This window comes from Parasteatoda tepidariorum, chromosome 6 (assembly GCF_043381705.1).
Source record: "Parasteatoda tepidariorum isolate YZ-2023 chromosome 6, CAS_Ptep_4.0, whole genome shotgun sequence".
Classification (NCBI taxonomy): Eukaryota; Metazoa; Arthropoda; class Arachnida; order Araneae; family Theridiidae; genus Parasteatoda; species Parasteatoda tepidariorum.
Window position 1 is genome coordinate 4,432,928 of NC_092209.1, and position 17,406 is coordinate 4,450,333.

The 17,406-nt window shown below is 29.9% G+C and overlaps 1 protein-coding gene across 1 annotated transcript in view; it reads right to left on the minus strand.

Annotated features, from left to right (window-relative positions):
* Positions 1–16,356, minus strand: part of LOC107447633 (eukaryotic translation initiation factor 3 subunit j) — a gene marked incomplete at its 3' end in the record, with an annotated part of 19,528 nt that extends 3,172 nt beyond the window's left edge. Inside the window, 6 exon segments of the mRNA XM_071181929.1 lie at positions 1,912–2,018; positions 8,340–8,448; positions 12,720–12,817; positions 14,475–14,526; positions 15,924–16,009; positions 16,099–16,356. Coding sequence (XP_071038030.1) covers positions 1,912–2,018; positions 8,340–8,448; positions 12,720–12,817; positions 14,475–14,526; positions 15,924–16,009; positions 16,099–16,123 — 477 coding nt within the window.
* Positions 16,357–17,406: the final 1,050 nt, after the last annotated feature.

Below are 17,406 nucleotides of genomic sequence, written 5' to 3' on the forward strand. Positions count from 1 at the left end.
TATATATATATATATATATATATATATATATATATATAGGGAAAAGTGATTACTCAAATACGAAATTCATACATTGTAATATTGCATTAAAATATTATTATTATTTTTTAAAATCATGCAGAATTTTGTAGCAATAACCGATGAAAAGGCGATCAAGAAATGAAACTGACTTACAATGGAATCTGTACAAATTGAACGAATTAAAAAGTGATAACTCGAATTTGAAATTCAAAATTTATTATTTTTTAGGGAAAAAAAAAATTCAGTGTGTTCAAAAGCTCCCCACAAGCTGCAGGTTTTCAACCCAATTTATGCTAAAAAATATCGCTAGGAGAACAGAAAAGTTTCCCAACAGTCTCCTTTTCCGAAAATGGTTGCTTTTTAGCCTTTTCTGGCAAAGAAAAGTCGCCAAAGTCAACTAATGCTGAATATAGTTGCATTTTAGTCGCCTGTGGCAATCCTGCAACAGCATCTTCTTAATTATTGTTATTTATTTTAAAAAAAGTTTTGATTATAATTATAAATACAATTGCGTGGTTACTTCACTTTTGGTCACTTACTAAATGAAGTCACTGATTATTATTATTGAGTATTTTCAACAAAGAACTGTAATTTTTTTTGGAAAATCTACAATTGGTAAACTCAATGTAATTGTCAAAACACAAAAAATTTACACTTTCACAACAATAAGCTATGCTATTTCAAACGCATTTAAAAAAAAATTTTTTTTTCCACGAAGACTGAGAAAAAGCATGGTCTCCATTTTGTGGTTCAGTAATTCAAGCACCATACAGCATATTGTTTAATCAAGGTTGACTTCACTTTTGACCCTCTTGCTTTCTAAATAATATGCATTGAAGAATCACATGAGACTTTTTCTGTAGTAATTTATAAGCTTTGAATGAACTTAAGTTTAGAGCGGCTATTTATTTGTGGTCAAGAATCTGTACCAGATGGCACCATGGCCTCAAAATTGCAAGATGGAAAGAGTTTGTCTAAAATGACCATCAGAAGGAAACAGAAGTATAAGAATTCATAGAATTGCAAAATTTATTTCAAATTTAGTTAACACATGACCATACCGACCAACATTGGAGAAATAAAATAACGGAGATTTTACTAGTGACATTTTTAAGCTACACGTAAAGTTTTGATACATCATGCATAATCATGTAAAATTGGAAATAATATAAGCACTTACATATAGTGAAGTAAAAAATATGTGTAAAAATCTTAATCTAAAGAAGATTTTTTTAAAATCATTATTTAAAATTACTTAAACTATAAACACTCAACATACTGCAGTACTGGTAATAGCATCATCTGTTAAGGAATAAGAGGAGTATATTTGCCAACAGCAGATATTTCACCAGCAAGTTTTTTTTTTTAATTTCTTCCACAAAGACGGAGAAATTTGAAAACATATGGGGAGAACAACATTGGGTAAACAGGAGATAGTTGCATACAGGAGTCTTTGTTAAAAAACAGGAGACTTGGCAGGTATGCATGGCTGTGATAAATAAGAGAAACTATAAAACGATGTTTTCAAAATAGCCATTATTTACAGAAACAGCTGGGAACAATCTTAGGACAAAATTAACAGACAAGAGATATTTAAGTTGGAATGGTCCGTATTATTTAGTTTTTCAGTCAAAAGTGCCATCCATTGAATAATTTTATTACCAATTTTAAAATTTAGTGAGATTAAATGCATGTTTTCCTAAACAGAATGCAAGAAGTTATTACTTTCTATCTTTCTCCAATTATCGATTGATTTACCAAATCTTGAGTTACTTATGTGCTCAATTCTTACTACCAACTCAATATTACAAAATCAAAAACGTCAAGAAATTATGTTTGAGACAAAAGTGAAAAGAAGAAAGAAGGAGAAAACAAATTTAAAAAAATTACCTCAGTCTTTTGAATTTTATCTACAAGGAGTTTTCGAAATTTATCAAAATCTTCTTTAGAAGACGGCTGGAAGTTGTCTATACTATCAGTGTCATTCTCTATTACACCTGGAAAAAAAAATTCTGCTAGTTATTACTTTCAGAAGACTTTGCTTATCAGAAATTTTCAATTTCTTTTACATTTCATCTATAACTTATAATTAAGCCTTAAAAAATAATTAAATAATCATTGTGTCAACAAACTTGTAAGAATCAGTTATCAGAGAGAGTAGCAACATTTAAAAAAAAACTTTTAAGCACTTAAATTCTTTCTTCCTATTAATGAAATTTCCTTCATATATATATTAACTAAAGGCAAAATAATTACCAAAGATTATACATGACCATGATTAAAAAATTAGCTTCTGACAAAGAACTTTTTTTTATTTTATTATATCAGCCACCACAAAAACAATTTATGCACAATTTTAAAAATATTCAATATTAAGCGAATAATACTTTACGTAATTATGTAAAAAAAGTTGCTTCTTGTGTGTTTTGTAAACTATTTAAGTGATGATAAAATATTTCAAAAAATTATTAATTGTACAAAAATTAAAATTTTTGCATTATTTTAGTTATACATAAAATCAGCATAATGGTTTCTATGTGATAAAATTATAGAAAAGTTGTGCTTTTAAATTTCTCAAAATCTATTTGACCTTGCACATCTAAACTCTGTCATTGAAAATAACGAACTTATTTTTTTTCTTTGCACAAATTACATTTGATCTGTAATGTATAAAAAAAAACAGTATAAATTTTTAAAAAAAATTTTCTTTTCAGACTGCTCTTAAATTAAATAAAAAATAATCTTATTATGTTTTAATCTGCATGGGAACTTTCTTGGAAAACACTAGTTTAATAATTGCTCAATGTTCTGTCTAATTGATTTTAGGCCCGCATTTTGATCCATATAAATGTGCCCACTTTTTTTAAGAAAAATTTATTCATTGTTTCTAAATAACAATTACACAAAAAAATTATATCTGTTTATAGGCTTTATTCTGATTACTAAACTAAACTCAGTGGCGCGACAGCCCATAGAGGGTCAAGGCCTACAGTGCCCATCTTAGTTTTCTTGACCTTGGGCTCTGGGGTGCAGGAGCAGATGTTCTGATTAGGTGGTCAGCTGAACCCCCAGTGTTTAGTTCCTAAGCATGCTTGGTACTCATTCATTGACCCACTGAAGGGATGAAAGGCTGAGTCAACCTTGCCCGGTCCGAGGTTTGAACCCAGGACCTGTGGCACAGGAGTGCTACCACTCAGCCACCGGGCGTCTATTCTGATTACTATTACACACATTTGCTTTGTTAGGATTATTATCAACTAGTTAAATTTTATAAGTTTCTCTTCTTTTAAAGGAAGGGGAGTATTAATAAACTTTTAAGTAATTTTAAAATTATTTTTAAAAATATCTTCTTTTCTTTAAATGCACTTTTAAATGTTTCTTTTCTAATAAATTTCAGTATAAATTACAGAAGAAATATTTTAAGCTGTTTATAAAAAAATAATTTCTTTTAGTTCAAATTTTTTTTTTTGAAAAAAATTATTATTCATAATCTACAAATTTTTCTCTTATTAAGATGAGAGAAAATTACTTTTTGAAATATACACATAATATAGCATAAGATGGTAACTTAAAAATTGTTGAGGATCATATTCAGATATTACACATTTTGATAAATTTTTATGGTGTTAAGTGAGTGCCCTTTTAAATTTCAAAGTGTATCAGTCAAAACTCAAAGTGCAAATGAAGCACCCTACCCTTTTTTATTCCTAGGAAGAACTCTGTAATTGCGTGCAATAATTTTTCTTTTGATTTGTTTAAACAGTTTCAAAGATATTACGAAGTACGCAAAAAGTACAATTTACTTTTCGCTTGAAAAATATAACAATCTTTGAACTGCTCGTAAGACAAACTATTAAGAACAGATTTCCAAACAATATCCATATTATAAGGGTAAAAAAAACTAACATTTTTAAATGTTTTCAGAGTACTAATGTTTCTGTCTTGATTACATAAAATATCATCGGCACAAATTAAACAGAATAGTTGAGTTTCATTATTATGCATAAATAATGTATATTTGTACACGAGATTAAATGAAAAGGGGTTTTTTCATTTTGCGCACAGCACACAGTTATAAGCATTGCTATTTTAAAGAATCCCTTAAATATTGAAAAATTATTGTTATTTTTTTACAATATTAATTTAGACAAGTAAGAATCTTAATGTATATGTCTTATGGAGATAATGACACAACTTTGAATTATAAGGGCTATTCAAGGAAGCTGATATCAACAAATACATCAAAATGAGTTGCTTAAAGCCTGTGGGTCACATCTGTCAGATGAACATTTAAGATCTTCAATTACAAACCAATGTGAGAGGTAGGCCTAAGATCAGATGGCTTGAAGATGTGAAAGAGGATTTCAAAATCCTAAGAATTATTAACTGGAGAATAATAGCAAACAAAAGAACAGAATAGACAGTAGGTTCTAGGGAAGGCTCTGGGCCACAAAGGGATGCCAACAGAAGAATCTTAACGAGTATGAAAAATGTGATCTTGCCTAAACAGGGTGGTAGAAAACTGTTAGGGTGAAGACTTTTCCATACCCATTTTGATAAATTTCCCTGATTTTTTTTCAGCAAAGGGCGCTGTACTCTTACAGACAATATTTTAGGTTCTTATGTCTAGTGAGCTCTCTCACTATTTGGCTAGTTTGTATTCACTTGTTGGCAACTTTTTTTCCAGCTATCATTTCATTCACGTGATTGTACCTTTTTCGAGTGTTGAAACTTTCACGTATATCAGGTTGTACAAGATTATTTCAAATAAAAAAAAATTTAATATGAAAAAGAAGATATGTTACAAAACAAATATTACCATTCAATGAATAAGCTTTCTTCCAGTTTAATAATGCACATGAAAACCATCACTCAAAAAATTATAGTAGACAAAAATAACAGGAGCGAGATAAGAATTACCTAGATAATTTATATTGGTAATAGCGAAATAAAAATACAGTCAAATCAAGATTGACAAATTAGTGATTTCTTCTAAAATTAAGCAAACACGAATGTTCTTTCAAAAATTAAAATTATTCTATGTGATATTGTCTTTATTTACTATTTACCTAGATCAAATGCCAGAATAAATATCTTATAAATTTAAACCTATGTTTTGTAGGATAAACAAGCCAGAGGTGACTATCAGTGCAACTTTTCTTGGTGCGTTTAAGGGCATTTGTTTACTCTTATTTCCGTATTGAAATCATACATATTAGGTGGCATAAATTTTATTATTAATTTTCTGATTATGCCTTATTATTATTCATAAAATATAAACACTTATACCTGCTATTAGAATTGAACATAAATATTTTTTATTAAATTATAATGATTAAATTATTATTACAAGACCATTTGTGTAGAAAAATATTGGACTTTTGTATACCTCTAACTTGAATTAATTCATTTTCTTTTACTTTTTGGGTATTTAAACTCTTAGATTTTTCTAAATTACTAAATATGTTTCCCATACATATATGCCAGTGATTCTACTTTCGCACTGCAACACGTCAAATACACTCAAAATTGCAGAAAGGACACAAAAAATACATTTAGATACTTAAAAAGAAACAACACACCTGCAGATTTATGTAAGCAAAATTTGTAATACTCCGACAATTAACAAACCGTGCCAATCATCTGCAGTTACTGAATAAATTCCGACGTTTGTTTACATGGGCGTCTGCTTGGGCCTACAAGTTTGCGACCAGGGAGCAGAGTTGCCGGTTTTACTTCACAATTAAGGATTAGCATATATTTATCTTTCTTTGTGTTTTTCAATGGTTAATATTAGACATCTAGTTGTTGGCCTCAATAGTATGTAAATTCTATGTTCATAATTAGAGCTCTTTATTTTTTTTTAAAATCTCAGCTTATTATTTACTTATATACGTCATTGTCCTACAGACAGTCATCTTGAGTATATGAACTGCTTTTTAATGTCAACTTGTTCCTTTTACCTCGCATCTTGTTTATCTTTAAATCAAACAACATGCTTTACTCGACTTGCACAGATATCTGTGCGTCTAGAAAAAGGGATCATAATTTCTCGATGTTTACAAAGATAGAGACAAAATGTTTAAATGTTTTAGCCAGAATGCCTAGTTTTATTTTTAGTTTGGGTTGAAGCAATTTGTTTAAAATGCTAGTACAGAAAAAAAAGCTTTCAACACAACAAACCAGTTTGAACGGAATAATTTAATAAAGGAGTGGAGTAAGGCAAAACCTTTCATATTGGAAAAAAAAAAAGATTAATTCTGACAAAAAGTAGAAAAAATTCACCTTTTGCATGTGATCGGTGAATTTCCTACAGTTTTTACAATTGGTTTTTCAGTATTGTCATTGATTTACATACGGATTTTAAAATTCTGATAAATTAAATAAGACATTACCACAACGTGCCAAATAGGAATTGCACATTTTGTACGGATTCCATGGTATATCCATATGATGATTTTATCGGCTGTAACTGCTATTGATTTTCAACCCCTTAACTCGGATAATTTACAAGAAAAAGGTCATAAAAGTGACTACTTTCTTTATCAAATCACAAATACACATTTGATTAGTGCTGACATCTAGTTTAAAATAAACTATCTACAATTATCTTAAAAATATCCTGGTACTGCCATCTAGTGTGTAAAATGAGAAATAAAATGTTTTACGGGCATAAGAAATGAATTAGTCTTATTCTTATTGGCGCGTTACTACTGAACACTCCTGACCAGAAATATAACGGGAGCGAGAAATAGAGGGCAAAACCTCACCACGTCATTTTCACAGGAGGGAGGTGTTAATTTTTTCATTATTTGTGAATTTTTAACATCTCGATATTTTTACGATGTTATTAAATACAATATGAAAGTTTTGAACTGTGCATTTGACTAACAACTTTTTGACATGACACACAATTTTGCCTTGAATCCAGTTTTGAGACGACCCCTTTCTGGACAATACATTTAATTCCATTGTCATGTGTTATACCTTCATCTACATTAGACATAGGAACCCTAATATTTAATAGTAATACAGTCAATCCTCAACATTAGAAACTCTTAGGTTAACACTATAATTTTTATAAATTGGAAAGAATTTTTTTTTCCAAACAATTCAGTCAAAACAATAACTGCTCTGACATTTTAAAAGTTTTACGACATGCATTTATTTCAAAACTCAAAATTTTTGCTTTTTAATTTGATTATACAATTTGCTTAAGCTCTTCTGTTCATCATCTTTACATTCTCCAGAAGTTTTAGCTTCTTTTGACAATTCAGACTACTTCCTCATAAATATAAATTTTTTTTCTATGCTATACACTTGTTCTTTTCTTTTAAAATGAATGTTTCAGATTTTTTTTTCAAACATATATAAATAAATAAAAAAAAACTCATAAGATTGAGCAAAAAAGAAATTAGATAAGACTGTGTAAGAATTATGCAGAGATCTGGAATGCAAAAAAGCCTTTTAAATTATCATTTTTAATAGTTTTTGATGATCAAAAATATATAATGAAAAAGGAGAGTCACTGGGAAAAAAATTTGGCTAAAAGAGGTTTTTTTCTATTAGTAAAATATCAAAACCTCACATTTTTCACAACATCTAGCCTTTTAAATTATCATTTTTAATAGTTTTTGATGATCAAAAATATATAATTAAAAAGGAGAGTCACCGGGAAAAGTATTTGGCTAAAAGAGGTTGCTTTTTTTTGTCAGTAAAATATCAAAACCTCACATTTTTCACAGTATCTAGGTTAGATTGCATTTGGTGCCATTAGATCCATCAAACCATTAGCAACAAATTTCAAATGAATTAAAGTACAGCTAAAAATTTATGAAGATACAGATTATGTAAGGCAATCAAAACCTTTTGGTTAACATACTGAAATAATAAATTCAAAGAGAGTTAATCACTTTTTAAGGGAAAAAAAATAAAGAAAAGATCAAGCAGTTAAAATGTAATGAAATAAGTAAAAGTATAAGAAATATTAAAAATACAAGAAAAATTCCTAAATAAGAAAACATGAGAAAAGGAAAATATTAGTTATTCAAACACAGAAGAGAATGTTTTTGCTGTAGAAGTGCCAAGAAATAACCAATAGGTTTTGAAAGCTTGCAGTATTTTAAAAACTTAACAGCATTCTACAATAACTAGACACAAGACCAACAAATATGAATGTTAAAAAAAAAGAATGATTTTAATATGCTACATGTAAATGACAATTTACAGACATGAGTATTAAATATTACAAAGCACTTCAACAGCATTAACATAATCTTTGTGACATAAAAAATATTAAGATTTACTACGCAACTAACCAAAAGTTTCTTTAGCTAATTGTAAATCTGCTTCTTCTTGCAGCTTTTGTTGTTTTAACTTATGTGCCAGCCTTTCTTGTGGAGTTAGATCTTTACTAGGTTGTTCTTGCTATTAAAAAAAATTGTTACATAAATATAAATAACATTAAAATTAACTTGAAATGTGACAATTCCACAATTTTTTTAAAAAAGGTTTTGGCAGTTATTGTTACTGGTTTCCATATGGTTTTTATAAATTCCAACAATTTTTATGATATTATTATGAAATTTGAATCTCCAATTAAATAATCACGTCCTGAAGAGCTCTATTTAAAGCTGATAGTATATTGAAACCCCCAGGAAAGACCACCTCTATGTAGAAGACCACCTAAGAAGACTATAAAGACCACCTCTTCTCTATTTACGCCCACTTTTGGGAGGCACAGAATTTCTTCTTTTTAAGAAAACTTTCAGGAAAGATCTCCCCCAGCGGCCGGGAAAACCTGTGTATCGAATGCGGGAAAAGCCAAATAAGGAAACAAGAAAAAATACCAAAACAAAAATTGCTAATAAAAAAACAGGAAGTGAATTAAAATGCATTTAAAATATTTGTCCGGGGCTATTATTTGGAGAGCTGTTTTTGACGATCTCTGACTACAACCTCATGTTGCAGTCAGAATGCACTAAAAACAATGCTATAAATTTGTTTTATTTTTTATTTTTAGAGTTGAAAATTAAATTAGGAGAAAAAAAAGTCTTTTGAAAAAACTAAGCACCTATAAAAAAACTCTTCTCATTCCTTAAAGGTAACCAATTTTCACGATATAAAATTAAATGCAAACTTTAACAAAAAAAACAAACATAACTGTTCATTCATTTAAAATAACTCTATCATTCATAATTGGTAAATTTGTTTTTCCACATTACTATAGCTGTAGGGGCAATTTCTATCGACACCAAATTTTATTCATCGATCATGTTTTCATGAATCATTTGCGAAAAATCATACATTTTTATAACATTTTGCAGCCAATGGAAGTAACCCCTAAGAAAACATCCATTAACAACCATTTTATTGTGGAACCGATAGTGGTCGCTAGCAAAAGGTTTCACTGAATTATACATCCAAGTGATGCTTCAAATGTTTTCCTGCAAGTGTTGCTATCAACTTTCACAAGGTTTTTAAAATTTCAAGGTTCTTGATTTTAAACAATATGGGAAATATGGATAATTTAATAGTACAGAGGAAAGTCTCATATCCGGATTCGTTGGGACTTTCCCGGAAAATAGATTTTTCGGATAATACGCCAGATCATTTATTTTAATTATTTTATTAATCACAGCAAAACTAATTCTAAAGACACAGTTTAAACAGCAATTCAAAAAATTACTAAAATTGATAAATAAACAGTAGTTATGTAGTTAGCCGGTTAATACAAAGACATACATTATTTTATATATATATATATAAATATAAAAAAAAAAGAATCTATGACTTAAGTATTTAAAAACAAATAAAAAAACAGAAAACAGCACATTTCTTTGATTCCAATATTATGCTTCTATTTATAGTCAAAGAAGGAAATAATCTAAGAGCCCTTTATTAAAACTAGCATGAAAAGATGGTACAGTAGAGAACCATTTATCTGGTATCCAAATAACCAGGAAAAATTTTGATTGGTTTTCCCACCATTTTAAACTAGAACGATTATGAAAAAAAAGCGGAAATTGAACTCATCCTTGAAGTTGAGTAGAGGAAAATGTAAGGATGGGGAGAATTTTTTCCCCCGTTTACCCAGAGAAATGTCATTTTCTCCATGACCTTGAAGGCAGGGAAGGGAGGAATGTTTTCCTTTCTCCTTTAGGCCGTCAATCAAGCTCAAGGGTGTGGCATGCTGATTTCGTTTTCTGTTTGATTTAGGAGGGAGTGGGGAAAATGCATTGCATGCATATCAGTGAACAGAAGATGAAAGAGAAAAATATATTTATCTATTATATTATAAAAATATATTATTAATAAAAATAAAATCTTTTTCTTCTGAATAAATTTTCATTCTTTGGAAGTGCGGTATCATTTGCAAGTTTTTATTGATGTGAAATCACATCTGCTGTAATTAAATATCGTGTTTTTATCAACAAAAAAAAAGGAGAATTGTTTATTAATTTAAACATAGGATTATTTTATGAAGCAGATTGCAGTTTTGTTTTTCTGATTCCACTACGTTTGATATTTTTTTCTTTTTTCGATAAATTTCGCACTTAATAAATTGATTCTTTTTATTCATAAATTTTATTATTAGGTTTTTTTTTAAAATTCCGTTGATCTTGCCTTGTTCCGGGTTTTAATATTTATGCTAGTGCCTTTTTTAACTATTGTTTTACTTAGTTAATTAGTTTTCCTTTTATTTTATCGTTTCCCCCGTATAATTAGGTATAAAATGTTATTTAACCATTGGTTTCGTTTATATTAGTTAATTTAGGAATTGTAATTATTTTTAAAAAATAAATACGAGAATTTTGTATTTTTTAAACTTGTTTATTTCTTTTAAATGTTATTTTTTTACCATTTTTTATTTTTTTTTAAAAGTTAGGAGTACTTTTCTTTTTTCTCTTACTTTATGCGTTACACTTTTCCCTTGTAATTCGCGTTCGATAAAACATCGATTAACGACACTTCAATCCAAAAAACCGGGAAATTCAGACATCCGGGATAGCGATGGTCCTGAGCATCCCGGATAATTCGTTCTCTACTGTACTACATTAAAAATGGCTAGTTTTATATTTTGATTCACTATATTCTTAAGAAAGACTTCTTCTAAACTAAAATTGTTCCATTTGAATTAAAATTTAAACCTAAAAAGGGGTTAAACTAGGCAATATCTCACCTCCCCCAAAAGCCCAATAAAACCCACTGAGGATGGGGGTTTCAAAAAACTCTGTTCATAATACTATGAGATCTCTCTTGACTACTATGCTGTCATAAATTTTGCCATACGATACACAGGTACACACATATGCGGACCTGCATGTTTTTGAAGTCAGGGGTCGGTACATAAATTTTTTGAAAGGTCCTGTTTTTGAAAAACTATGAAAGAACTATTCATAATTTGTGAATATAAAATAAGCGTTAAGTCACATTCATTCAACCAGGATCCTGCTTTTGTGCAAATAGGGTCCTGTTATTGTAAAAATTGCTAAAAACCTTTTCAAGAAGTTTTCAAATTGTAAATAGATACAAGATTCTGCTCAACAAGTGCTGTTACAAAATTAGAGATACAACATAAATATTTGGTATTTAGCCTATATTGCTCACCACAAAATATTAATTTCGAACAAATAATGGAAACAAAATAACTCACATTTTCAATTAACACATTTTAAATAACACAATTTAGTAATGTATTTCTTTTAATGTGTTACGTATTAAGTAAACTTAATTTTTTTTTAATTTTATAATATTTTATTTAAAAAATTGCCAGAAATTAATTTTTAGATTAAACATAAATTAATCCATGTGCACACAATGCTTGTAAAAATAGAAATATTTTATTAGAATACTACATTTGAAAATTAAACTAAGGGAAACTTAGTTTGACTCAAATGGTCCCCCACCCCCGGGAAGGGTTTATTCAATTAACAAAACAATGAAGATAAACAAATTTGTGAGAGGTCCGTTGCCGGACCCAAATTTCTTCTTAACAGACCCCTGATAGTATAATTAAATATTAAGTAAATATAAAAGCTTCATACAAATCACTGAACTACTAAGTCAAAAGAAACAAATTATTTTCAGCATAACTAAATTATATAATATTTAAAATTAATATCACTTTCGAGCACATGGATTTTGTGCAATTATTCAAATATCACTTCTGTTTAAGTGGAATTTTACCCAAATAACTTATATTTTCTGCATCATCCCTTGGAATCCCCAGGACGATTAAACACCCCCAAACGTTAGAGTGAGAGTAAAACAATAAAATTTTTATAACATATTTTTAAAAGCTAAGAAGTGTAGGTCTACACACATGGACCGTGGTAAGGAAGAAGATATACTTTAATGACAAAATTATTACATTTACAATTAAAAATTATACACAGTTTTACTCTATATGTGGTGGCTTCCTGTTATAAACACAAAACACTTCAGTTATTTTAACATTTGTAACATATATATTCATTATAAATGTCTTGCAGAAAGACTTGAGTTTAGTCACAAAAAGCAGAAAAAAATTCCGCCCCAGGTGGTTGAAATTACAATTTATGAATCAATATTCAGCAACAAAATATTATGATAATAAATTAACTCACCATTTCCATCACTAATTTAAAACTCAAACATATTTCATGAATATAAATAATTTAAAAATGGTGTTGATTATATATAATAGGTCTACATACTAATTTCATTTTTTCTTCTATTTCTTTTCTCCTTTTTTCTTCTTTTTCAGCTATAATTTGTGCTAACGACTTTTTCTTCTTAGCTTGTGTAGCAACCACTATTTAAAAAGAATTTTTTTTTTAAGATCAAAAAATTTAAATTGGCATAAAAAGAAGATCAAATTTATTTCTTGGTCTTAAAAAACTATTACATCTGAAATAAATAATTTTTTTCCTTAAAACAAATGAAATTTTTTTGTCCTTTGATGGTTTAGGTACAGTAAAATATACCATAATTGTTATGAAAGGGAATAGATGTGTTAAATGCAGGGTTACATAAAACCAAAAGCTTTTTGCATGTACAAAAAATTTACCAAAAAACTTTCTACAAAAAAAAGTCTAACAAAATTCAAAAGTATCTGTTAATTTCAAACATGAAAAAAAAGTGAGTAAAACTACTTGGCATAAAGAAACAACAAATTATTTATATACTTGTATTAAAAAATGTATTCTTTGTTAATTAAGTAAATAATGGATTCTCTGCTAAGAGTAAGGGAGGCATTCATTCATATGAATTATATTTGAACACAGAAATAAGAAAGGCTGTTTCTTTAAAAAATCTTTTATTTTTCTCCACCACCCACCCATTAAAAATGTTTCTGCAAAAGATATTGTTAATTTACATCGCACTAGAGCTACACAATGGGACATTGGTGACAGTCTGGGAAACATCCCTGAGGATGATCCGAAGACACGCCATCACAATTTTGATCTTCACCAGAACAGGTGGCACCCCCGCTTTGATAGCCAGACGACCTGCACACGAAGTCGAGCACTTTACGGTAGCACAGTTTAACAAGGATCAATACCGCACATCCTCGGTCCCTAAGCAGACTGATCCAAGTGGTCACCCACCCGCACACTGACCGAGGTCAGTGACTTGGGTGCTCTGCTGGGATCAGTCCACTGCGGAATGCTTCTGCAAAAGAACGGGGATCTTTGTGCAGAAATAGATTCTATGAATCTGGTCATAAGTAACATTTTCTTCAACATCAAGATTAAAAATTTAACCCAAAAACAGTATATTATATTTCGTTTCAATTCCTTACATTTAATAGTAGGATAAAGTATCCGAGGGGCCGTGTCAACCTAGCGGTCAGAGCACCGGATTTCGGTCTGGGGAGAGATCCTCGAAGCCGAAAAGATCTATCGAGTTTGTGAGCTATAAGTGCTAGTAAAATCTGTGCAATCGAAAGTATCGCCGTTCAATGGCTGAACACTACCATGGTAATAGGATCTAGAGAGAATTTCTTTTCTTTCAGATCGATGTCTAAATTATGAAAGTGGCCTCATAAATGAGTGGTGCTGCCATTTAGCTGGACAATCTGATCTAAGCCCCACTTTCACCTGACCGGTGTTCTCCTGTCAAACAAGATGTACCACTTTCTGACTTGATTCGCAGACAGAGGAGCTTGCCTTGTCCAGTTGTCATTAGGAACAATACATGCATGATTTTTCACATTTTCCTTTTTCCATTGCATAAATTAATCAATGGTAAGCAGTTAATAATTACAGGAATACAAAAATGGAGAACAAAGAAATACATAACATATTAAAATACAAATAAATAATCCAATTGAAGAGAAAAAAAAAATTCAAGAAACTTTTTATTTTTTCAGATCAATTAAAAGTTTTAAGAAATATTTTTCTGATAGAAACATTCAAAGTTAATTTTTGCTGACATACAATCCCTAAAATCAAATTTAACAAACTTACTATTTTGTTCTGGCTTTTCCTCTTTATCTTCCTCCTCATCATCCCAATTATCCTACAGAGTGGAGGGAAGAAGAAAAAAAGATTAATTTCTTAAATAAAAATTAAAGTCAATATTAAAAAGAGACAGCATCACACAATCTGGAAAAATTTATATATATACATTTTTAATTAATTGGAGCACAGAATATTATAATTGAAACCAAAATTATAATTTTTTCAACTATTTTATTAAGGAGCTTTTGTATGCCTGTTGATAAATTGACATAAAAATTTCTGTTAATATTTTGTGCTAATATCATTTTTTTCATTTGTATTTGTTATTATCATTGCTTTCTTGCTGTAAAGGGGGATATCACCGTATCATGATCTGTCACACCAACTACAATCGCCAATTTACACTTGCAAATTAAAAAAAAACAAAGCATGTATGACCAGGGGTGGCCACGCGTTATACCTTTCGAGTTGGCTCTTTTCGGTCAGGTTTTTTTTCCTCTGAGACTTTATTATTCTGTCACAGATCACAATACAGACATCTTCCCTTATAAATTAAATACATTTTGGTTAGCCAATACAAGTGAAAAGTCACCAATAAAATAAAACCCAGCCAACTATTTTCAAAATTTTTTGGAAGATTTCAGTATTGGGATGAGCCGTAGAATAATCTTCTAGAAGTGCAGGTAACATCCCAGCAGCGTCCCCGCTTAACTAAAAAACATTATAGGAAGGGGAAATTGATATATTGAAAAATATAACTCACATCAGCCCCCGTCAAACATTTACCTATATCTTATAAAACAATTTGCAAGTTTAAAATTCAATTGAATAAACTAAACACATTATCATACTATGATGGATTTGAAATTTTACAAACTAAAAAATATGATACTGCATAAGACTGTAATAAACATTTTAAACTCAAAATCACTTGAGCAAATCATCCTTTAAAGAATTAATAGTTGTCAAGTAAGCAGGTACCAACTTAGACCTGCCACACACAAAATAATAATAAATAAACGGTACATAAATAGTAGCAAACATGTCAACGCCATTTATTGATATGAAGAAAAAAAAACTTTTTTTATTATAAATCTTAACTGCAAGATGATTTATATTTCATAAGCATAGAAAATCTATTAATTTATTAATAAAAATGACTTTTAACTACTAAAAAATGAAATTATCTAATATCAAGAATTGAACAGTTTCAATTTTTAACACGCTAATTTAACATTAAAATCACGAAATGTTATTCTTATAGAATGGCACTTTTATTTTTTTTTTCCATCTTAATGAACATGGTACAACGTGTTAACCTATTTTTACAGAATATAGAAGGGACGATTATTAGCACGAATATAGAATCGAACTGACATTTAAAAAACAATATGATTTAAAATATCTTGCTTGGCACGCATACAAAAATAATTGATTAATTTTATAAAAACTTACTTTTACATCATCATCTTCGTCTTCTCCTTCCCATCTGTCAGTGTGTGGAAGAGGTTTTTTAATAACAGGCTCAAAATCCTCATTTTCTATGAAAAAGAATACAATTCGTTAATATAAATGAATTGTCATCATTATAGATAAATTGAAACTAATATACATATAATTAAATAATAACCCCAATCAGCTTCACCATCCGCCATGTCTACAGAAGAATTTTATAAATATGAAAGGAGAAAAATGTAGATAAAATTTGTTTGCTTCAAAACACTTTAAAAAATTACATGAGGTGTCAAGACATGAACTTTTCAATACGTTTCTCGCAAGATGACAGTGTAATCGATAAATGAAATTGTTGTACTGCTACGTCTTTGAAATTTGGCATTCTCACTGCATGCATTACACACAACGCCCTGATTGGTATAGATGCGATGAAGATTTAAGGTCCAATCTTACAATCTTTTTCACATGCCGGAGAAAATCTAGTTGATTGGTTAACTTTTTAAACCAGAAATACCAATGAGGCTCCTTCTCCAATCTCCAAACTCACATATGCTATTTTTTTTCTTATACAGTGTAAATGGCTCCTATGGCTCAATCTCACTAGATGCGATTTATTTCCCATGTAAAAAAAAAAAAAATTCACATGCAAACCGAAACTTCCAGATTCTATTTCGATTGCAAAAAGAAGGGGAAAAAATCGCATCTATTGAAAATGATATTTTATTTACGACAAATTTAATATGATTTTTAGGTAGGTACTTACGTACTTTATTTACGTCACGCTAGAGCTGCACAATGGATATTGGAAATGGTCCGGGAAACATCCCTGAGGATGATTCGAAGATATGCCATCGCAATTTCGATTTTCTACCGAGGTGATGGCTCCCCTGCTTTGATAGCCTGCTGACCTACCCTCGAAGTGGAGTACTTTACGGTAAAACAGTTTAACGAGGGCTGATACCGCACCCTCTGATCCTAAGCAAGCTGATCAAATTGGTTCCCCACCCACTTACTGACAACAGCCAGTGATGCCTGACTTTGGTGTTTTACTGGGAACCGTGTCTTTAGAAATAGTCCCATGCGATATCTTTAGAAACACTGAGCTGACTCAGAGCTGCGGTTCTATTCTTTCGTCCTCGTAATGATAAATATCGGTAGTTGGTGCTCGTGGTAGCATTTCGCCGAGCTTGCCGGAACCATTTTAATGCCGAACCAGTGGTTAGAAATAATTGCCAAATTCTATGAACCATAGAAGGATACGAAGGATGTTAGCCGTCTCAATTTTCTATCTCAAATTTCTATTTTCAGGAACCTAGTGTTCAATTTTAGTAATCAAATGTATGTACTAAAAGGACTTTACAGCACTTTAAGTGCTAAAATACATGTACTAAAACAAATTACGCTAAATTCGGCTTATGCTTTTGACCTCACGTCAAATAAAATAAAAAAATTCTCTCAGGATTCCATTAAGATCTATTTGTAA